The 21,099-nt window shown below is 43.6% G+C and overlaps 3 protein-coding genes across 8 annotated transcripts; 1 reads left to right on the plus strand and 2 right to left on the minus strand.

The window, feature by feature from the left end:
• Positions 1-1,396: 1,396 nt before the first annotated feature.
• JOSD1 (Josephin domain containing 1) lies at positions 1,397-8,741 on the plus strand. 2 transcript variants are annotated; one of them, XR_014502495.1, is made up of 7 exons: positions 1,449-1,561; positions 2,274-3,128; positions 5,276-5,404; positions 5,525-5,719; positions 6,388-6,515; positions 7,369-7,458; positions 8,516-8,741. XR_014502495.1 is itself a non-coding variant. In XM_083401103.1 (5 exons), exons 2-5 carry the CDS (start codon positions 2,944-2,946, stop codon positions 6,485-6,487), a joined length of 609 nt encoding a protein of 202 aa, XP_083257229.1. In that variant the 5' UTR covers positions 1,397-1,561; positions 2,274-2,943; the 3' UTR covers positions 6,488-8,741. The 2 variants fall into 2 exon arrangements, 1 of the variants encoding a protein (XP_083257229.1); XM_083401103.1 differs by having other exon boundaries at positions 1,397-1,561; positions 6,388-8,741.
• A 271-nt stretch (positions 8,742-9,012) lies between these two features.
• TOMM22 (translocase of outer mitochondrial membrane 22) lies at positions 9,013-14,228 on the minus strand. Its single transcript, XM_083401104.1, has 4 exons — positions 14,061-14,228; positions 13,474-13,592; positions 11,371-11,488; positions 9,013-9,663 (listed from the first exon to the last, which is right to left on the minus strand). Exons 1-4 carry the CDS (start codon positions 14,163-14,165, stop codon positions 9,589-9,591), a joined length of 417 nt encoding a protein of 138 aa, XP_083257230.1. The 5' UTR covers positions 14,166-14,228; the 3' UTR covers positions 9,013-9,588.
• A 931-nt stretch (positions 14,229-15,159) lies between these two features.
• CBY1 (chibby 1, beta catenin antagonist) lies at positions 15,160-21,018 on the minus strand. Of its 5 annotated transcripts, none has more exons than XM_083401162.1 (5): positions 20,703-21,018; positions 18,976-19,094; positions 18,135-18,240; positions 16,959-17,074; positions 15,160-16,436 (listed from the first exon to the last, which is right to left on the minus strand). In XM_083401162.1, exons 1-5 carry the CDS (start codon positions 20,857-20,859, stop codon positions 16,356-16,358), a joined length of 579 nt encoding a protein of 192 aa, XP_083257288.1. In that variant the 5' UTR covers positions 20,860-21,018; the 3' UTR covers positions 15,160-16,355. The 5 variants fall into 5 exon arrangements, with proteins under 5 accessions (XP_083257288.1, XP_083257286.1, XP_083257287.1 ...); XM_083401160.1 differs by having other exon boundaries at positions 20,683-20,938; XM_083401161.1 differs by having other exon boundaries at positions 20,661-20,736.
• Between the last annotated feature and the right edge of the window lie 81 nt (positions 21,019-21,099).

A 21,099-nucleotide genomic window follows, 5' to 3' on the forward strand; every position in this document is an offset into this window, starting at 1 on the left:
ATGGTTATCTGCAGTCCTCCTTTGTGTGCCCCCTCTGAAGGGTAAGGAGGGTGGCAAAGAGAGAAAAACCATTTATAGTCACCTCATTCATAGAATGCTGTCCACAGGGTGCCAACCATGTCATTTTAGCACCAGGCAAATATGTATTTATTTTCATGGGCATTTGGGCAACATATTATTACTAAATCTGTTTTTGATATATTTCTGTTGCTTTATTAATGTTGTGGTTTTTTTACAGTACTTAGCTGTAAATCATTTTGGCACATTTATTTTAGTAGATAGTGATACATAAATTCAGCATATATAACCTATATAAGCATATGTAACCTATATAAGCTTGCCTTCCTTATGGTCCTTAAATCTTAAAGACAGCCCATATAGTTGAGGAAGTATGCCGGTCTTCCCCAACTGGGCGTCCCGCATGTGATGTTGGACTAACATGCTAAACAGGCCTAGCCATAGGAGCCAACTCCTAGGGGCCCTTGGGGTCTTCAGCCTCCCAATAAAATGTTTGAGGGGGCCGCCCCCCCCCCAGTTGATGGCCATTGTCATTCAAATGGTGTACATACACCGTGTGGTGTGATCAATTATGTGGGGTGGGGCTGCACCAAGAGGCGGGAGGCTAACATTGGTTACTGGCTCCCAGTTCTAATTTGAAATACTGCACAATCGCATCAACAGACTGAATAAATAACTCTCGTTTATAAATAAAATCAAGGCTACTTCAGCTTCATCCCTGATAAAAGGTACATTCAGCAGCGCAGGGGTTCCCAAACTGTGGTCCTGCGTTGTGGGAGGGGGAAAAATATTTTGGGAATCACTGCAGTCGGGTAGGGGAGGATCTTTGCTGCTCCAGCACAAACGGGCAGCTGCTGTCATGCATGCAAGCTGCCTGAAATACAGTGGTACCTCGGTTTAAGAACAGCCATGTTTACGAATTATTCAGTATACGATGTATGCACCGATTGAAATGTTTACCAATGTCAGTCACCCAAAGGGAGCGGGTGAGGCGAGGCGCGTTAAAACCATGACTCTCTGACTCAAAGGCATGCATATCCTTAATTATATTTTTATCTCACCCGCCACGCGGCTAAGGAATGCCTACACCCGCCTTTTATGTCCTTAACAACACCCCTGTGAAGTGGGTCGGGGCTCAGAGGACGCCTGGCAGAGAATTCCGTCCGCGCCGGGCTTCATAGGCATGAGGAGGAATTGTGAACACGCGGTCCTCCTCCCAGCTCGTCACACCCAATCCTCAGCCCCACAACTCCGCACTGCCTATAATAAGGCACAGCTCAAGCCGCACGCGAAGCCGAGGGTTAAGATTTCAGAAGAGATTGCAAAGGCAACGTCTCCGGCGCCGTCTGAAAGGGAGGAGGGAGAGAGAGCGAGGACCGCCTTCTCTGACGTCACGCGGAACCCTGCTCCATAGGCCCGCGCCGGGGGCGGGCTCAGCGCGCTCACACACACGCGCGCGCGACGGGGAAGGGCTCTGTTATGGTTGCGCATGCGCTGGCTCCTGGGTGGTTGTTGGGCTTCAGCAGGTTGGGGCCGCTAACGGGTGAGTAGCAGCGTGACGGGGGGACGGGGCGAGGGGTCGCGAAGGGAGAGAGGCGTTCCGTGTGTTCCCCCCCCAAAAAAAAACCCAAGAATGCGGGAGGGCCTGTGGGGTTGCCCCCACCTGAGTAGAGCTCTTTTCTCCCACACGTCACCCTGGACAGTCTCTCCTTCTTCTTCCTCGCCCCCCCTCATAAGACTCTCCGGTTCCCGCTTCTCCCGAGTTGGCGAGTTCAACGCCTCCCCCCCCCCTCTCCGCGCCCCACAGTCCAGAGAAGGAGCTGTCCCGTCGTCCCCCCCCCCCCCCCCGAGCGGGCACAGGGGCCTGCTGACTGCATGACTGCGGTTCCCCAGGACAGGCCAGGACTGCTGTGATTGCGAGCACAAACTCCCGTGCAAGCACAAACTCACTCTCCCCCCCCCCCCCGTAGTTCCTGCACGCGCTTCTCCTGCTCGCACTTAACGGCGGGATATTGGCACCCTCCGCGACGCCGAGGAGGGCTGGGGGTGCTTGTGAGCCAAAGGAAAACCATTCTTTCCGGATGTGGGGAACCCCGGATTTCATAAAGCAGGCCTTCCTTGCACCTTCGTGGCTTTTTTGTTTTGTTTATGCAGAGCAGTTCTGGAAATCCTTTTCTGGGGTGCTGTTTTAAAAAGTCGGTAACCGGGCAGTGATAGTTCTGTGCTTCATTGGATCTCTTCTTTTCTCCCATCAGGAACACAAGAAGCCTTGGGCAAGGAATTTTGTACCTGGCGAAGTTGGAGGACCACCCCCCCACCTACTCCCCTGGAAGAAACAGTCTGTTTCCCTGTCTCTCTGCATCTGTGTTTTGGGGACGCAGCCTCTCTGACAAGATTGCAAAAATGCAGTTGATGCCTCTCTGGGGGCCCTGTATTCCTTCTGGACAGCACCAACTTGGCCTTGCTTAATTACATGATATTTGTCTTCCCCCACCCCTTTTTTGTTATTGTTGTTAGATTGAGCATATTTTAAGAGTTAGGCTGTGGATCTTTGTCTTGGACGCATCATTGACCAAAGGAAATGGAGGAAAAAGAGCGATGTGATACATTCTATCTGACACTCTGATGTTAAGGCCATATAAAACATTTTTCAAGGGGAGGCCGAGAAAGAGATGCAAATATACTAAGGACGGTTCCTTGCAGGCTAATGGAGGTGGGAGGGTGGGAGAAAAATGATTAAAATCTTTAAGTTATTTCTGCAGCCATCTAGTGAAGACAACTATTAAAGTAACAGCAGGTGTTCCACTTGTGTGGGCTGGAGTTGTCTAGAAACGAAAGGCTGCTTGCTCTGCTTTTTGTGTGGTGGGGAGAAACTTCATAAACTTTGTCATCTCCTATCTTCACGTCCTACACTACAAAAAAAAAATGAGTTGTGTGCCATGGAAAGGTGACAAAATAAAATCGGAATCATCTGAAACACCACAGCCGATGCCAGTGCGTATTTATCATGAAAAACAGCGCAGGGAGTTATGTGCTCTCCATGCCCTCAATAATGTCTTCCAGGACGGCAATGCCTTTACCCGAGACACGTTACAGGAGATTTTTCAAAGGTAAGAAGAACTTGGTTTGCCAGCATTATGTTGGGGGGGGGTGTTGTTTTGTTTTCTGTACATGCATTCACTTCTTTAGTTGTATTTAGTGCCTCGGAAACTTTGTGGGTTGGGTGAGGAAAAGAAGAGTTTCCAGAATTTTAACACTGATTCTGAATGGTTTCTTGTTTCATTAATCACCACACATTTTACTAAGGAGACCACCAATACAGTTTGCCTTTTTGTCCAGGGTTCTGCCTCTCTGTAACAGCTTCTGAAGCAGAAACAAAATCCTCTTAGAGCTGCGCTTTGCATAGATGTTTTAATGTGTAATTAAAAAGAAGACACACGGGCAAAATGTAGCCAGGGGATCTCATGAGAACACTTATTTCCGGATGTTAAATACAATTCTTGCTGTCCTGGGTATGGTGGACCATCATCCCTCAGGCTACATCTGCCAGTCTTTCATCATATGTCTCTGTCTGCTCTCTGGGAACCAGTGTCTTCTGCAAGTCCTCCTGCTCTTAACTCTTCTATGCACCATACCATTCAACTACCCAAGTTGCTTCTGCTGCATCTGCTCCTTTGATTTACACATCAGTGCTCTCCATGCTCCCTCTTTTGTTATCCAGCTAAACAGTAGCTGATATGGTCCCATTATTGTATCATGTGTGTTAGTACCTAGCTTGAAAACAGTGCTTGGAACTGAAAAAATAGGTGGTAGTCCTTGCGTGTATGCGTGATCCTTTATTTACTACTTAAATGTTTTGAGAAATGTGCTACTCAGCCATTTGCAAACTGGAATTCTCCCAATCTCTCTTTATGGATAGTCTTGTGCACCCTTGATAATGAGTAAATATAACGGAGGAGCTTACTCTTTTGAGTAAAAATGCCTAGGATCATGCATATATTTTAAAGCTGGTAGTCTGAAGTTTGTGTTGAAAATTAAAATAGGTAATATAGTCAAGGCAATAGTTCCTGTGTTGTTTATGTAGTGTTTTCTTGTTCTTCTGGGAGTTCTCCATATTCCTTGAGACTCTTGGGAGGCTTAATTTAAGACACGGTACATTTAAGTGGATTCCCTTGAGTTTCTATCTTGAACTTATTGGAATGGAAAAGTGAAGCTTGTGTAAATGTTCAGGAACATTTAGAAAAGTTCTTAACGTCTAGGTTCCTGACGAAGGATTCCGTGGCTTAGGTCTTTACAAATGTAATTGTTGAAGGATTATGGCTGTAATTAACGAACCCACAAAACTTGCCTCTCACACACCAGAGCAAAGTGGCCCTATGCAGTCCTAATTTATTAAATACATCTTTGCCTGCTTTCTTTACTGTCTTAGATCATAGACTGTTGTATTGGTTACCATGAGCATGTGAAATGGATCAAAGCAGATCTTCCTTGCCTATTTAAAAAGTGGCACTGTCTGTTGTTAACCTTTAGGGGAAAGGACAAGGTGCCCTTCGTTCCTCCAGAGCAATTATGGATGAACAAATGTCATTTGGCTGTGGAGAGATCATTTCATGGTAAATGTCTGAGGATTGCTCATTTCCTGATGCCAGTCATAATTACAGATTGAGCTTGTTGGGATACCACATATAGCTTGTTCATGTGATTGAAACCAGCATGACTACTTGGCTTTGTTCAGACAATAGTTGATGTTTGAATCTTACAGGAGTGTCATGCTCTTTCAACACAGAGAGGTATCTGCCACTGTGAAATCAAGAATTTTACCAGTTTTTCAAAAGTGTAGAAATCATTGTACTGTAATTCTTGTTTTGGATGAAGTCTCTATCAGGGCCCAGTCATGTGTTGTGAAAGTTTATTCTTGCCACTCTTTGAAACTTTGCTGTCTTTTATTGTAGGTTCTGTAATGGTTTATTGTAATCTTCTACATGTTAGCAATGACTTTCATTTTCTTTTTTGAGGGATATAAATCCGGTGACAGAAAAACAATAGGTTTACTTTGAGAACACTTAATGGACTTCCCCACTCTCTGTCCATCCCAGCACCTATCTCTTCCCTTAAATGCACAGATAGAGTAGTGGACTTAATTTATTAACCTTTTTGTCCATCTTCAGCTATCTTTCCCCAAATGGTCAGCCTTGCTTCATCATCTGCTTGGGACCAATGCTATCTTCATGTTTCTACAATGTGTTTTCATGTTCAGGTTGTCTCCCAACACCATGGTGACACCCCACAAGAAAAGCATGCTGGGAAACGGGAACTATGATGTGAACGTCATCATGGCAGCTCTTCAGACCAAAGGTTATGAAGCAGTTTGGTGGGATAAGCGCAGGTAAAGAGAACCAGACTGTCAAGAGAGACTTGCCATCATTGGAACTGACTTCTTCCTAGTTGGGTTTATAAATAACTGTAAGAGCCTAACAGTTTCTTTCTTCTATTATTCTCTGTTCAGGGATGTCAGTGTAATTGCCCTCTCCAATGTGATGGGCTTCATTATGAATCTGCCATCAAGCCTCTGCTGGGGTCCATTGAAACTTCCTCTTAAACGGCAACATTGGATCTGTGTCCGGGAAGTGGGAGGTATCTACTATAACCTTGACTCTAAACTCAAGGTGCCTGAATCCATTGGAGGTGAAAGTGAGCTCAGGTAGGTTTTCTTCCATCCTAGCCAGTATAACCTAGGTGCCCATCCTCTGAACATATTGTAAATTGAAGTGCATAATCCGTAGTGTAGATTGGTTTTAATCTCCCAGAGATGAAGGGAGTAAAGTGTACCAACAATGGTGAAGAATGAAAACAAAAGCCTAGACTTTGTCCTTATCCTTCACTTTTTTGCAACAGAATTAGCTCAGATTGAAAAGTAGGCATTTGACGTTACTTAGTAATAGGAACCCATTTTCAGGGAAAGGGCAACATTACCCTGGTGGAAAGTTGTTGGGGGCTGCATTTGACTGGCAGGTGCAACCAGAACCATACACATACACACTCGTTTTCTCTCTTTTTAGTTTATTTAATACTTAATTCATAGTAAGGCTCAAGGCTCACCGGAAGGTGATTTTCTTCATAGACTTTTAAAACAAAGTTTTGTTAAAGGGTGTTACTGTCTTCTGAACAGTAAGATATTTTTTTTAAAAGTTCTAAGATCTCTGTAGTTCCAGCTGAAGAAAACCAATAAGATCAAATCATGGCTGACCTGCAAGTTCTTAAAGCTATTCAAATGGCAGAATGTAGGTGCATACCAAAAATTACACTCAACAAAAAGATTGCATTTGAACTGTGCTTTCTTTTTCCCCTACCCACCTTTAACTGCTACAGGAAGTTTTTGAGACACCAGCTGCGAGGAAAGAACTGTGAACTTCTTCTAGTGGTGCCTGAAGAGGTGGAAGCACATCAGAGTTGGAAAGCGGATGCATGACCTGCAACTACCCTGTCCTCGCACTACAGTACTGGTCCTTCTCCCTCCACCAATTTCTAATGTCCTGTGATGTGGATAATGAGCACTCTTCTCCTCTTCCCTGGAACTTTGGCATTTCCCCCCCATTATGAGGCCATAAGGCAACCACAAGGTATTGTCGGAGCCAACATGAAGAACAGAAGCTGGACATGTAGTAGGGGAAGAGAAGGAGGTGGACGTAACAGAACCAGATCTGTGCTCTTTAATTATAATGCATACTTTCATTTAGAAATGGGTGTTGGAATTCTCCCCTTTAATTTCCTGCTCCCCCGCCCCAGTCTTAGAAGGACTTCATACTGGGTTACACACAACTGTCTCCAAGAGTTCCTATAACTCTTGTTTGGCTAGTGTGTGTCTCCTTCAGGGTAGGGCTGGGGCCAGGCATATTTTTCCCCCCCAAAGCCATGCCTGCCTCCCTCCAACCCTCATTGTGGAACTCCCTACAGGAGTTTTGGGCTTTTCCTGCCTCCATACTCTTCATTATGTGTGTCCTTTGTCTCCAACACCAAACTTTATGTTGAAGAAATTTGCAAACCATTTGGGTCTCTCAGGAAACTAGATACTCTTAGCAAAGGTATGGTGCTTGTGGATTCCCCTTTTGTAATAGTAATTGTGCCAAGAGTTAGGGGAGATGTAGACAAAATGGGACCATAATAATGGAACTCCTTACAGGAGTTTTCCTGTCTCATGCTCTTTTTAAGTGTGGTCTGAAAATGAAAGACTGAATAGTTTGGAAAAGTGGTAGCTAAATTGATGCTTATTTAAAAGCCTCAAGTATTTTTGTTAGGTGGTCCACATGTAGCCTGTGTTTATTTTTCTTATCTGTCTGTCCTGTAATTCAGGGAAATATTCACTGAGCAGGGAATAAAACTACAGGCTGTTTGAGGATGAAATCATGAAACAAAAGGGAAGAGTAGCCAAGTTTCAGCAAGGTAGGAAGCTGGAAATGGAGCAAATGTTGATTTCCAAGTGGAATTATGGGAAACAAGATCAAAGGGCTAGATTTCTGTTGCTCTTGTATAGCAACGGTCAGTTGTTGGGGTTGAGAATGCTTAAGCAAGTTTGCTGGGGGTGAGGGAAGACTGTTTACAACAGGTAGGCTGAGCCACATTCTTCCATTATGACTGGCAGGTGACCCTCCTGAATTTAACTCTTCTCTCCTCACCAACCAAGTGAACAAGCTAAAGACCCTGGCAGGAGACTGAATTAGTTTTCCTTCTGATCTGATTCAGGTGTTTCACATCACTTCTTTGTGCTAGTTAGTAGGTGAAATGGAGAAGGTGGCCTTTCACTCGATTGACTTCTCCTTGAACCCCGTTTATTCTATTGTTGCATTTTTCATTATTAATGCTTTTTGCCAGCTTCATTTTCAGTAGTACTGGAACAGTGGAAGTAGAACCCACTTTTTTAGTTTAATTCTATAGGAAAATGTAATGGTTAAGGAGGGCTGAAACCGACCCCTTACATCCTTGGAATCTGACCTGTCCATTCTAAGCATGAGCAAGATACATGCTTTCTAAGCCAGCATTCCAAGCCCTTCACAGTTGAATGCAGTGTGAATGGTATCAACATCTTGTTTATTGACCTCTGGACACCTTGCAGGCAATATACTGGGAACTTGTGTTGGCTATTCTCTGCATGTATTACAGTCATAGCCTAATAACTTCTATTTTTACAAATGCCCTCCCCTTTCTTCTGGACTACACATTCCAATAACCAAAGCCAGCTAGCAGAATTTGTACACACATACACACACTTCACAAGCAGAACATCAGGCTTGCAGTTCTGCTTCTGACTTGAAGCCATTCCCCCCCCCAAAAAAAAAAACCCTCAAAGACATTATTTTGTCTGCTGGCTAAATAATAGCACTTTGGAGAGACCCCGTTTGCATGGAAGCCAATGGACCAGTGCACAATATGCAAATATCTTTTAAAGCATACAGCTGTTTCTTTCCGTCTGTGTGTATTTATGTCATTGTTCTGTCCTTAGGGAAAAAGTGGGGTGATTCAGCAGCTCAGGAAAAGGGAACATGTGATCACCCACCCCTCTGGACCAGAGTTATGGCAGCAGAGGAAAGGAATCAGCCCATTCCCATTGCCTGGGAATGAAGAAGCCCTTAATTGTTTTCCTGCTTGTTTGGTTTTGTTATAGCCTTGTCTTGGGTTTGTTTACAGAGATGTATTTTGTTTAACCAAATATTAAAAATGAAAAAGCCTTCCTGTGTCCTGTCACTTCTGTGTGTTGAACTGAATTGTATTGTAATAATGTATATAAAGGAAAAAAATAAACACATGCTGGTATGAAGCTGTAGCCTAAGAAGAACTTATTACGCAGCTACTCTCCATTGGAGCTGAGAGGGTCCCTCCCTGCCATTACTACCGAACACAAACGTGTAAAGCTAAGGGTTGACACTCCATTGGTAAGTTTTAGTATCCTGCTGTTAGCAAGCATAATGTATGTAAAGCCTGAGATAATGAAGAAAATACTTCCATGTTTGCACTGAAACTTTAATACAAAAGTGCTCTAGCAAACTTTGATACTAATAGATTCAGCACAGATAAGACTTGGCAAAAATGACTTTTCCTGCTTCCCTTATTTTTCAAATATGTAACATTGTAGGGCAAATATCTTTCTTCAAGTAAGAGCTCACTGCATAGAGTCAAGTGCATTCTAGGTTCTTCTATATGCTGCACATTCTGGCATATTTACTCCATTTCTTGCTGTTACTGCTCTGAAATACAGCTGGAGAAGAACGCAGGGCTATTTACACTGACAATTACAGGTTAAAGTTGACCAAATATGACATGTCCTGAGGTGGTTTCCTGGAAGTAAGGCTACCAAAACAGAAGCTTCCAAAGTCTCCATAGTTACCTATAATGTTGCTTGAATGGATGGAAAAGTCATGACTGCCTAAAGATTGCAGGAGATCCAGATAGGGGTTCTGCCTTCATTAAGAATAGTTAATATCCCAAGGTTATGAGAAAAAAACGCTGGCCTAATCAAACAGTTCAAACAAATGATTTCAATATTTCATTCCACGATATGGGTCCAGTGTAGCTTCATTAAATCTTTCCAGGAAGAGACGGCAGAGCACCTGGCATCCCTCCAGACAATCCTGTGTTTGGTCCTAATAAAATCTGTTAAGAAATGTGAAAAAGTTTACAAATGCTTCAAAAGCAAGAGCAGCATTTTAACTACCGTAGTTTTCGCTCTATAAGACACACCAGACCATAAGATGCACCTAGTTTTTGGAGAAGGAAAACAAGAAAAAAAATATTCTGAATCTCAGAAGCCAGAACAACAAGAGGGATCACTGTGCAGCAAAAGCAGTGATCCCTCTTGCTGTTCTGGCTTCTGGGATAGCTGCACAGCCTGCATTCGCTCCATAAGACGCACACACATTTCCCCTTACTTTTTAGGAGGGAAAAAGTGAGTCTTATAGAGCAAAAAATACGGTACTTAGCCTACTGGAGGAAGGATTTTCACCTTCCGGTGAATTACCCTCCAGATCTTTTGTAAAACTTAAAAAAGGGAACACAGCATTTCCTACCATTCTGGAATATTAGCAATCTCTTCTTAAAACCATGCTGTTGCTGGTGTGGAATTCCAGTACTTAAATACAAGGCTGCATTACAATACAGTCATACCTCATGTTGCGTTAGGTTCATGTTGCGTCTTTTCAGCTTGCGACGCAGCAAACCTGCGTATATACTTCTGGGTTTCACCATGCACGTGCAGAACTGTTCCGCGCACTATGTGCAAAAGCGATCATGCTTTGCGCATGCGCAGAAGTGTTCGATCGCGCTGTGCACATGTGCGGAAGAGGTGCTCTAGTTGCGAACTTTTCGGGGTGCAAACAGCACCCTGAAACGGATCGTGTCCGCAACCAGAGGTACCACTGTAATAGATTTCTATTTTCATATAAGTGGAAAAGACTGCCCTGATAAAATTAAGTTAATGAAGTGTAAAGTACTTGAAAACACAGTATTTGTTACATCTGTCATGGTACCATGGTGGTGGTCATTCAGGCAGTGTGAGAAGTGTCAGGTATTTTGTAATTCTAATATCTCAATATTCCCCCCCCCCCGGTCAGGTGACCAAAGATGTTCTCTTATATCAATGGTGACATTTCTGATATGCAGCTTTAAGAAATCATACTTTTGCAGCCATAGTAAAGGAAGAAAACTAACCAGTCATAAATCCATGCCAATAAGAAAAGTAGGGCATGTGTTATTTGTAAATAAAGGAACACATTGTTACTAATAAGGGCAGTCAAATGTCATCACTCAGAAGTTTTGCTGTGAGTGGACACAACCATCAGCCGACGTGCTTCTGAAGTCACATAATAGGCAATACCCCAGCCAAATCTGTGGTGTTTTGTACTCTTTCAGCTGGTTCGGTGCAATTATGGGAAGTACAAAAGCTAGAATTAACATAGAAAGGAAGAGACTATGCAGAAATCTACCCCATCTTGCATCAGCAGCTGGGGTGACTGGAAAGTGTTAGGATGATGGAATGCCTGTAAAAGACACTGCGGGAAGTGATTCATCAGGAGAAAAAAAGTGAAAGAGGTCATGCAGTAAATGAGGGGGGCTATTATTTCATCATATAGCAAAGGTATATGCTACATGAGCAAATGTGCACAAAAAGATACAGATGAAGAACAGAATCAAATACAATAAAACTGAACCACTAGATGCTTTGAGACAGGTAATTCTGCAAAGATTCAGGAATTAAATGTACTGCGTGGTGGAGGAAGATTCACAGATAAAAGGAGGAACATTCTGAAAAGGATAAGAATCACAGACTTAATAGGCCAAAAAATGCTGTAATTCAGTTCTCACCTGTCGCTGTTGCATCTGCTGTTGCTGCTCCATTTGCAGTTTCTCAGTTTCAAAAACAACAGGAAGAACTAGGATCATGAAGGAAGTGGTCCCAATCCACAAAGCTGCCCTGGAGAATCTTTTTTGGGGGGTAGGAGGAGGGGAGAGAAGGTAATAAGTAAAGCTAATGTTTCCAACTTCACTACAATGGAAATGACTTATCCTAAAGATCTCACTGTTAAGATTGCATTAGACTGTTATTCCAGTTTCAGTACAATCCTATTCATATATACTCCAAGGTAAGCTCCACTTATCTAAACTTATAGGACTTACTCCCTAGTAAACGGTTATGGGATTGCAGCCTTAAATCCCCTTCCTATGTGAACCTTATAACATGTCTCATCACAATCATATTTTTGCTTCCAAATATAAATACACTCCCTATAAATATCCATCACAATCTGAAATACCTCCAGGTTTTCTTCCTTAAAACTACCAAGATTCCATTAAAAGACAAAGAATTAGCAAAGGAAGGAACTAAATGCATAAATAGTGTATAAAGTTTGGTTTTATACCATAATGAAGTTTCCTTAAAGATCATAGGCAACCTGAGTGAAATCCAACATCACACAAACAGCCTTCTACTCGTGATGCAGCTTTCTGTCATCCACAGCACACTTTAGATCCCAAATCTGTTCTGAAAAGCTCCCCAACCCTCCAGAGCAAACTTGAGCATGCAGAGACTACAACAGGAAGGGGAAATCCTCTTCTGCTCACAGAAGTTTGTTCATGAATGGACATAACTGGATATCGCTTCAAAAGAAAAACCTTTCCTCCTCAACTCACTAAGAATGTGTTTTTTTGGGGGGAGGGGAGTTAAATACATGGATTGATCTTTGTGGGAACATTTCCAACCCTCACAAAATTTGAAACACCTGGAAGAGCAACATTTTAATTTTAATCATTAGCAGCCAAAAGCGGTTCGTTATATATACCTATCTCAGGATAATACTTCATACATCTGACAAAATGAACTTTAGTCCCTGAAAGTTTTGGCTATAAAAAGCTTGTTATTTTTTAAAGCATCATAGGATTCTTTGTTTTTGCTGCAAAAGACTTACAAAGATATTCCTCTGGAAATTATTTTACTCGAGGTCTTAAAAGAATATAATTATATTTCAAGCAAATCACTGATTCACAATCTTTTATTAGCAATAATTTTGGTTTCTTCTGAATGGAAACTTCTTAGTATGTATTCTATTTCAGAATGATTAAGAAAATATGATCATGACTACATTAAAAAAGAGCAAAATGAGAATATAAATTCTATTTAACAGGGTTATTTTGTGTCCACAACCTGAGAAATTTATATTTATATTTGATGACAAATTGTTTGGTGTAGTACAGCCTTGCATTTATTATTCATGTCTATATGGAGTATGTGTGTGTAATACGAGAGTTTAAAGAGAGAACAAAAGGAAAATTACCATTTCATGGAATAAAGGGCCCAAGCCATTTGACTACAAGGTCTCTGTTTAGTTGAACTACTATAACTGAATTATGAGTGCTATATTTCTGAGCATACTCAAAATAGTTCTCTAGAACTTCACTCTCACAAGTAAATATAGAACCCCTTTTCTCCCCAACTACAGATATCACAATTATCTCAATTATTTATGATCAATTCCATGTCAATGGCTCCTTACAGGCAAAGGGTTTTTTTTAATATTTAATTTACATTCATTTCTCAGCCTTTTCTTCATTAAAGCTTGAATATGCATGGTACATTCTCAACTGCTTGACCATCATTATCCAAACAGCATACAATGGATCATTTCTATCCTCACACTAAAAACACACACATCTAGAGTTCTGAATTAAGAAGTCTAAGTATTCTCAGTGGCTGTCTGTCCAACTTAAGAAACGCAAAACACCACCAACTCCCTAACAATTCTCCATCCCTTTGGTGGCTGAAGGAGCCAGCCACTTCACTGAGAAGGGCTACCTTAACCACCCACAAACCACAAGTCTTGCGAGGCATAGCTAAGTGGCCACCTGCGCATGGTATCTAAGGACCAGGGACCAAGGGGCTTGGGTCCTCACTTCCCATTTCCCCCTCCTCACCTGTACATTTTCTGGGCTACAGAAAGAGACACGCCGAAGGTAGCTCCAGCCGCCGATCGGACGCTTTCCGGGAACATCTCTGTCAAGCCCCAGAGCCTCTCTGCTAGCGTCTCGTCCAGCTGCAAAGGTGGAAAGGAGAGATGAGGGCGGGAGCCCCACAAAACAAGACCTGCCCCCTAAACCCGGACCCCGTTAACACTGAAAGAGCCCTGCTGAATGGGAACAAAGGCCGATCTAGTCCGGAGCTTCGTTCTCAGCAGCGGCCAGCCAGATGCCAATTATTATTATTATTATAACCCGGGGAGCCCTCCTGCAAGGAGAAACCTCAGCAGGCACCAATCCACGCTCCCAGCAGCACCGCCCCTCCGTCGAGCCCCCTCCCCCTCCCGGCTCGCGCAAGGGCCCCTCCAGAAAACACACAGAGAAGACGCTTCCCGCGCTGCTCCTCCTCCTCCTCCCGCGTCTCCTGGCCGGGGCTTCAGCTCACTCGAGCTCCCCGCCTGGGCCCAAGGCAGGGCCGACTCCAGAGAGGGGTCACCTCCTCGCACATGGCCGCCCGGCCAAGCTCCGGCAGGGGCTGGCTTTACCTCGTCGTCGTCGTCCTCCACCTCCTCTTCCAGCAATTCGTCCTTGCCCGCCGCGGACTTGGGCAGCAGCAGGTCCTCCGGGGAAAGGGGCATCGCGGCGGCCATGACTGCAACGAGGGGAGGGCAGGCAACGACGAGGCAGGCTGCCGGCAGCGGAGAGCGAGCGTCGCCGGAAGCGGAAGGAGAGGGAGAGCGGAAGCGCGCGGGCTGTGCTCTGCCGCTGCGCAGCGACACCCAGCGGACGGGAGGAAGAGGTTGAAAAGGCAACGCGGGGCTCGCTTGTTGTCGCGCAAAGGCAACTCCTTCCTCTCTGAGCTGAATTGTATTTATTTGTGGGATGTTGCAGCGTATTCTCGCCTTACGGCCAGAGGAGTGGTTCTGCTTATGGTGCTGGTCAGCCAGCCCACTCCCCCCGGCAGGAAATTTTAAGGCAGGGACATTGTAAGATGTGGTGGCCCCCTCCAGATGTTGATGCACTACAAATCCCATCATCCCTGACTATGGGCCTGTGTTGGCTGGGGCTGAGTCCAGCAACATCTGGAGGCCACCACAATGGCCGCCTCTGCAACAGGATGCAAAGAGATCTGGAAGGGGATTTCCCTCTTTCCGACAGTCCGACTCCATCTCTCTTTCATTTTTCCAATGACATTCAGGATCCCGTGCTCAGTCTTCTTGGGCAGATGTGTTTGTTTTTCTGACCTCTGAGGCTCTGGTGCTTTTTAAGTTGAAGAGCTCCCGTCCGCCCACTAGTAAAGCAGGCCCTTTTATTCACACACAGAGAGAACACAAAATTCCAGAAGGCAAACAAAGATTTATTCTAAAGAGAGTATATCCTGAAGAATGGGGCTTTTGCACTTCCAAAGGGGTAAATAATATGGTAGGTAAACATGTGTGTGCATGTAAATATATATAGCATCCATGTTTTCAGGGTGCTTTTTAAAAATTATTATTATTTATATAGGATTAATACTTTTCTCAGGAGTTAATCTTGAGGAGGGCCAGATTTCTTTTGAACTTGGACAATGTCCCTTAAAACACCACCCAGAGTAGAGTAATGGGCTATGTAATAAAACAAATACACAAGTCAACACTGCAGCAATAGAAACACTGTAATGACTTTATTTTTAAAGTATAAAAATAGATTTATACAACAATTCAACTCAACATTTAACTTACAGTGGCCTGAATGGAACTGGTGGCTGTACAAAGAATTGCCTGAAGAATTGTTTTTTACCAAGACAAGGAAGAAGGTAGAATGCACACGGAATTCATGGAGTGTTATAGAACTCTGATACATCATGAAGGAGAGGGATAAAAATGGAAGAGAACCAGTTGTTCAATGTGGAGTTTTGTCATACTAATAAGGCAATACAGCACATCACTGGGCTGGCGTGGGAAAGGAAGAGATAAAATAACATATAGGACAGAGGTCTCATGCTTCCCGGTACATCACTGTACTGTGGCTGTGAACTCAAGCTGCTCTGCAAAGGAAAAATAGGTCACCTCAAAACACGGTGACATCAGGTAATTGACATGTGGGTGAACTAAGGATCTGAACCACTATGCTGAAAAGGTCCCTCCCCCGCATGGTGTGTCAGTCAGCTTTAGAGTTTAGGCCACTGCTATTCAGAATGACTGTGAGCCAACTAAAACATGTAACTTCCCACATTGTTCACTGTCATCTCCAATTATCAAAGGTTTCCCTCACTAACATATATTGCAGGCCTATAAGGGTAAGGGCCCAGGATGCTGCCTATCCCCAGTGGTGTCTGTATCGGCTCCCTGGCTCAGGTTCAGGACCTTACTTTTCCAGAGAATTTTGTGTCCCAAAGATAAGAAACAGCCAATTGAAAAGCATTTCTGAAACATGTTAAGAGAGAGACAGCAAGAGTATGTAAGTATATGTTGCAAGCAGTTTCTCCCTTTTTCTTTTGCTCTCCCCACACCCCACGATCTTGATTGCCTTCTTGGGTGGGTGGGAAGAGACGCTTATTAACTACAAACCACTACCTGCTACTGATTAAATTAAATGTATATTGCGGAAATATGTTAAGAGCACTTGGATAGAAGCTCCATTAGGGAAGAAGAAAAGTAGGACAGCTGCTTTCTGACAGCACTGTAGAACTTAATAGTATTTCACATTTGGAGTCCTGGCTGGATATCCAGCAACATAAGGTCACAACAACAAATGTCTTCCAAGGCAGGTGTGGCTTCCTAAGTTCCTTGCAGTGGATGGTTTTAACCATATCCTCTTGCTCTTCCCTCTTCCACCTCTTAGAGCCCCTCACATCCAGTTCACTTCCTCTTTCGGCTATAATTTTTCAGTTCCTCCATCTCTTTCTGCATGAGGTGAGACTCTGCAGTTGTCTCAGAGAGCTACAAATAAAAGGAAGAAATGGCATTTGTTTTCCCATGTTGTTTTAGTGCTGGTAACCCTTAAAAACAAGTACGTTTGTTTGCTTCTCTCTAAAGCAGTGGATTTCAAACTACAAATCCAGAGGGAATTCCTTCTACATCATATCATCTTCCATTAACTTCTGCCTATTGCAGATGATTCTGGGACTTGTTATGAGGCACATTCACAATGAATGGCCAGCACCAGTCCTCTGGAATGCATTTCATATTCCTTATGAACCTAGGCTTTGTGGGGGAAATCAATAGAATAATATTGGAAAAGCTCTTTTCTGGGCAACCGTGCTGCCACTGCCTATCTTCTCGTAAAAGGAACCCAGGGTTCTCAATAAGATCATGAAGTGTTCTGGAGCCTGGTTTGACTCCCACGAGACATTGACCCACTGTGTCACCATTGTCATTCCCCTGGTTTTGTATCAAGTAGAAAAATTAATGCAGATATCAAAGACATATTGATGCACAGAGGTGAGTGAATCACATTCTCACCATATCCAACAAAATGTCAATTTTCAGCTGTAGGAGATTGTTCTCTTCCTCCAGCTGCTGGATCCGTTTCCGAAGGCGGTTTGTCTCCCTGCGGTCCCCGGTGTCCCCAAATGATTCTAGGAGAGAGAAAGTGGTCAGTACTAGAATCACCTTGCAATCACAGAAAAGTGTCAAAACTTCACAACTATAGCCTGCTCCTTGGGAAAAAGGCGATGGCAAACCTAGACAGCATCTTAAAAAGCAGAGACATCACCTTGCCAACAAAGGTCCGTATAGTAAAAGCTATGGTTTTCCCAGTAGTGATGTATGGAAGTGAGAGCTGGACCATAAAGAAGGCTGATCGCCGAAGAATTGATGCTTTTGAATTATGGTGCTGGAGGAGACTCTTGAGAATCCCATGGACTGCAAGAAGATCAAACGCATCCATTCTTAAGGAAATCAGCCCTGAGTGCTCACTGGAAGGACAGATCGTGAAGCTGAGGCTCCAATACTTTGGCCACCTCATGAGAAGAGAAGACTCCCTGTAAAAGACCCTGATGTTGGGAAAGACTTAGGGCACAAGGAGAAGGGGACGACAGAGGACGAGATGGTTGGACAGTGTTCTCGAAGCTACCAACATGAGTTTGACCAAACTGCGGGAGGCAGTGGAAGACAGGAGTGCCTGGCGTGCTCTGGTCCATGGGGTCACAAAGAGTCGGACACGACTAAACGACTAAACAACAACAACATAGCCCTCTAGCAGCTCTGAGAAACAATTGCATTAGCTAGATGGAATCCAACACGGTCAATGTGCTGACATCTTGGTGTACCTTTAAGATGCCCTACTAAATGTCCTCCCCAAGAAGAGTGTCAGTAGCCTTGTGATATGAATGACCATTGGTGAACCATGCACACCCACCCACTGAAGCTGGCATCTTCACCTAGTCAGACCCAGACTACAGCACAAATACCACTCCTGACACAAGGCCGGAAACCAGAACCAACATCAACACTACAGTACTAATATTTGCCAGAATGCATCAAATAAGGGGGTATGGAGGACAATGGGAGTACAGACTCAGTATGGCTGGGGATTATTGCAAGAGTTGTATCTTCTGAGGAACAGGATGAGGCCACTGAGAACCTGATAAGGATTGCTTTTGGATTATGGCCAATGGGTTTAGTGTTCTCTCTCACCTGCTATCCACTGGCCATTCTCAAACCTCATACTCTGTCCAGTAAGGGTCATGACAGGAGTGCCATACTCCAGGCCTAGCTCAATCTCCCGGCTTGATCTATCCAGCTGTAGGAGGAAAATGGACACAACGTTTTGTTTTCATTCTCCTCAACTCAACTATACAAAAGATAAGAGTCATATTCATTGTTCTGTCCACTTTGATCTTGCCCAAAACTGGCATGTGGCCCTCAAAAGGTTCCCCACAGGGGCCCTTGGGTTGAATAATATTCCCCATCCCTGGTTTTGTTAATCCAAGATTTTACCTGCTAAAACAGTGGTACGGGGGACAGACACACGGTGTAACAAAGATGCATGGTTTATTTGTTTTTAAAAGACAATTGCAATAGTTATGCTTCAGACCTTCCACTCAAAAAAATCAGAGCTATTCTAAGTGTTGGTACTCCTTGCTTGTAAATTAGAGGTCTTAATAAGTTGCCTGTGTAGTTGCTCCTGTTGTGTAGCTGCTTAAGAGTTTTGTGTCAGAATTGATGGGGTTGTATCCTATGCTAGTCCTGCTCAAAACAGACCTTTTGAAGTGAATGGCAATGACTAACTTAATTTCAAATCTACACTGAGCACGACTGTATAAAACCCATGGTCTGTAGTATTTATGGATTTCTATGGGCAGCACACTCCAGTCTATGATACATTCTGTGTGCAGCATATGGCTGTGACTGGCTCTGCCTCTCTAGTTTCCAAGGCACTATTTTGTGACTGACTGTAGCTGGGGGACCCTGGGACTCTATTTTTAAAAAGGGGAGAATTAGGTCCCAGAAACCTGTTTTAGGTTCCAGAACTTACCATGTGCAAATTGGAAAGTGAGGCTGATTTCCTGGGCGGGGTTTTCTTTGGACTGAATGTGTTTCCAAAGAGCGGCATGGCTTCCTCACTTAAAAGCTTGTTAGAATTGTTCTGGTTGCCTGAAATAAGAAGGAAGCAAAAGAAACAAAAGACCATTACCTCATGACCTCATCACTGTGCACAACATTAAGAGGCTGTGAGTCAGAGCAGATTGGCCTACTTAGTGTCATCAAAATAGTGAGAACAACAACTGTCATTTTCCAGAAACAAGTTTCTAGTTCTCATGGATCTGGAGACAGTCAAAACATTTACAGCTCCCCCAGCCTAACCTTTTTTAAAAGAAAAATGATTGGTAATTTTTAAAAAATAACATTTCTGCTATGGGCTTCTTCTTAGGCTACTAAATACACTAAGTATTTTGTGTGGAATTGCCACCCTATTCCAGATTGTAATTTGTTTTAACTGTTTTTAATAATTAATTTTAAATTGTTGTAACCAGTCCTGGGATCTAATTATGAAAGGTGGGTAATGAATTTAATAAATAATAATAATAATACCTTATGCATTCATATTTTTAGGAGGGATTACAAACAGTGTTGTCATCCATATGTAATCCTCCCTTTATTCCAATCACCAAAAAAAATAAAAAAATGCAAGGGGAATAGGGGAGGCAGAATGGTTGCACACTCTCCACAGGTCTGGTGGATCTTAGCACTAATCTGTCTGTTTAGTTTTATCTGTCTGTTTAGTTTTAACTTAGTTTTATTGGGCTGAGGGGAAACATCCCATTTAAGAGAACATAAAGTGACAGAATAACAAATATTATCTGCAAACCCAAAATTAGACTAATCCATCACCATCTTTCACATATTTGAAATCATCAGATCAGGTCATTCAATCTGCTTTTGTGTGTGCATGGTTTGGGAAATATCAGTTGTAGCAAAAGATTAGAATACTTGAAAAATAAAAAAGGGTTATCATATCCTATTCCTTTCTCTGCTCATTACTGCCCTTAACAACAAGCCTGCAAAGTGCCATAATCTATTCCTCAAAATTATCTCCATGTTGGAACTAATATTGAAACAATGAAATCTGTTGTCATTGCTTCTGCTTCACCAAAGTCAGACTTGGAGGTTTAGCTGCACAATGAGTGTGATCAGGCACAATATCTTAAACTGAATCTTGTAAAAGGTGGTTTTCATTATTTATGTAAATATGTGAGAGACCCTTTGAAGCCATGCCTAGCATTACTGGATTCATCTAAGGAGAGTGTGGAAATGAATCACCACGTAGCTGGGAATACAAGTATTTTCCACCCACCTCTTACACACACTCACACAACTTTAGCAGATGCACCGCTATGCAAAAAATCAACAGGTGCAGCTCATCACTGCAGCTCCATCTTTAGGAAAGCTGCACCTGTTGAATATCTGCCTGAACTACAGCTTGGTTTAAAAGCTCTCTCGGGCCGGCAAGTGGCAACCTTAGCGGCACTTTAAGTGCCGAGACCCCTAACTAACCCCAACAAAATCCTGACTCTGGTTATAGTGGGAGCTTAATACTCTGAATCCCATTGTTCAGGGGGCAGATCGAGACCGCAGCAGATAAAGCAGCGGGGGGGGGGGGGAGTCGAGAGTCGCTGCCGTCCTAAACCCGCCAAGTGGCTTCACCCCAGCATCGCGCACCCACAACCGTGGAGCTCCTCACCCAACAGATGCACAACACACCTCCGCACCCCGGTTGTGTCCTCCGAGGTGAATTGCGCATGCGCACTCTTTGGAGCTTCGCGACTTGCGGTAGCCGAGAAACGCACAGCGGGCGGAACCACCCCAGGAAAGAAATCGAAAATTCCACAAGACAGAGGAGGGGGCACACGCATTTCATTTTAAATACATAGAGTGAGGGAATTTTTTTAAAAATTGCTCAAAATAAGTAAAATGCCCTGTGTCTGGAGGAAGCTTGTGAAAATATCAGAAAATGCACCCCTCCTCTTTTCGTGTCATGGTTGTATCCCAAACCGCCGGGAAAGGCGGATCGAAGGGCAGCCTCGCGGACGGGACCGTACCATTGTTTATAAAAGGCGAGGGGGGAGAGAAAAGAGTTTTGGCCGAGTTGTAAAATTAC

Source organism: Podarcis tiliguerta, assembly GCF_965153285.1.
Source record: "Podarcis tiliguerta genome assembly, chromosome: 10".
Lineage (NCBI taxonomy): Eukaryota > Metazoa > Chordata > Lepidosauria > Squamata > Lacertidae > Podarcis > Podarcis tiliguerta.

Bases quoted from the DNA above. Each gene is read 5' to 3' on its own strand.
- JOSD1 (XM_083401103.1), top strand. From the start codon at position 2,944: ATGAGTTGTGTGCCATGGAAAGGTGACAAAATAAAATCGGAATCATCT. The intron at 3,129-5,275 runs GTAAGAAGAACT...TTTCATGTTCAG, and splicing joins TTACAGGAGATTTTTCAAAG to GTTGTCTCCCAACACCATGG. The intron at 5,405-5,524 runs GTAAAGAGAACC...TTCTCTGTTCAG, and splicing joins GTTTGGTGGGATAAGCGCAG to GGATGTCAGTGTAATTGCCC.
- CBY1 (XM_083401160.1), bottom strand. From the start codon at position 20,854: ATGCGTGTGCCCCCTCCTCTGTCTTGTGGAATTTTCGATTTCTTTCCT. The intron at 19,095-20,682 runs GTGAGGAGCTCC...TTCTTATTTCAG, and splicing joins GTGTGTTGTGCATCTGTTGG to GCAACCAGAACAATTCTAAC. The intron at 18,241-18,975 runs GTAAGTTCTGGA...TTCCTCCTACAG, and splicing joins CACTTTCCAATTTGCACATG to CTGGATAGATCAAGCCGGGA.
- TOMM22 (XM_083401104.1), bottom strand. From the start codon at position 14,165: ATGGCCGCCGCGATGCCCCTTTCCCCGGAGGACCTGCTGCTGCCCAAG. The intron at 13,593-14,060 runs GTAAAGCCAGCC...CCACCTTTGCAG, and splicing joins TGGAGGACGACGACGACGAG to CTGGACGAGACGCTAGCAGA. The intron at 11,489-13,473 runs GTGAGGAGGGGG...CCCCCAAAAAAG, and splicing joins GTAGCCCAGAAAATGTACAG to ATTCTCCAGGGCAGCTTTGT.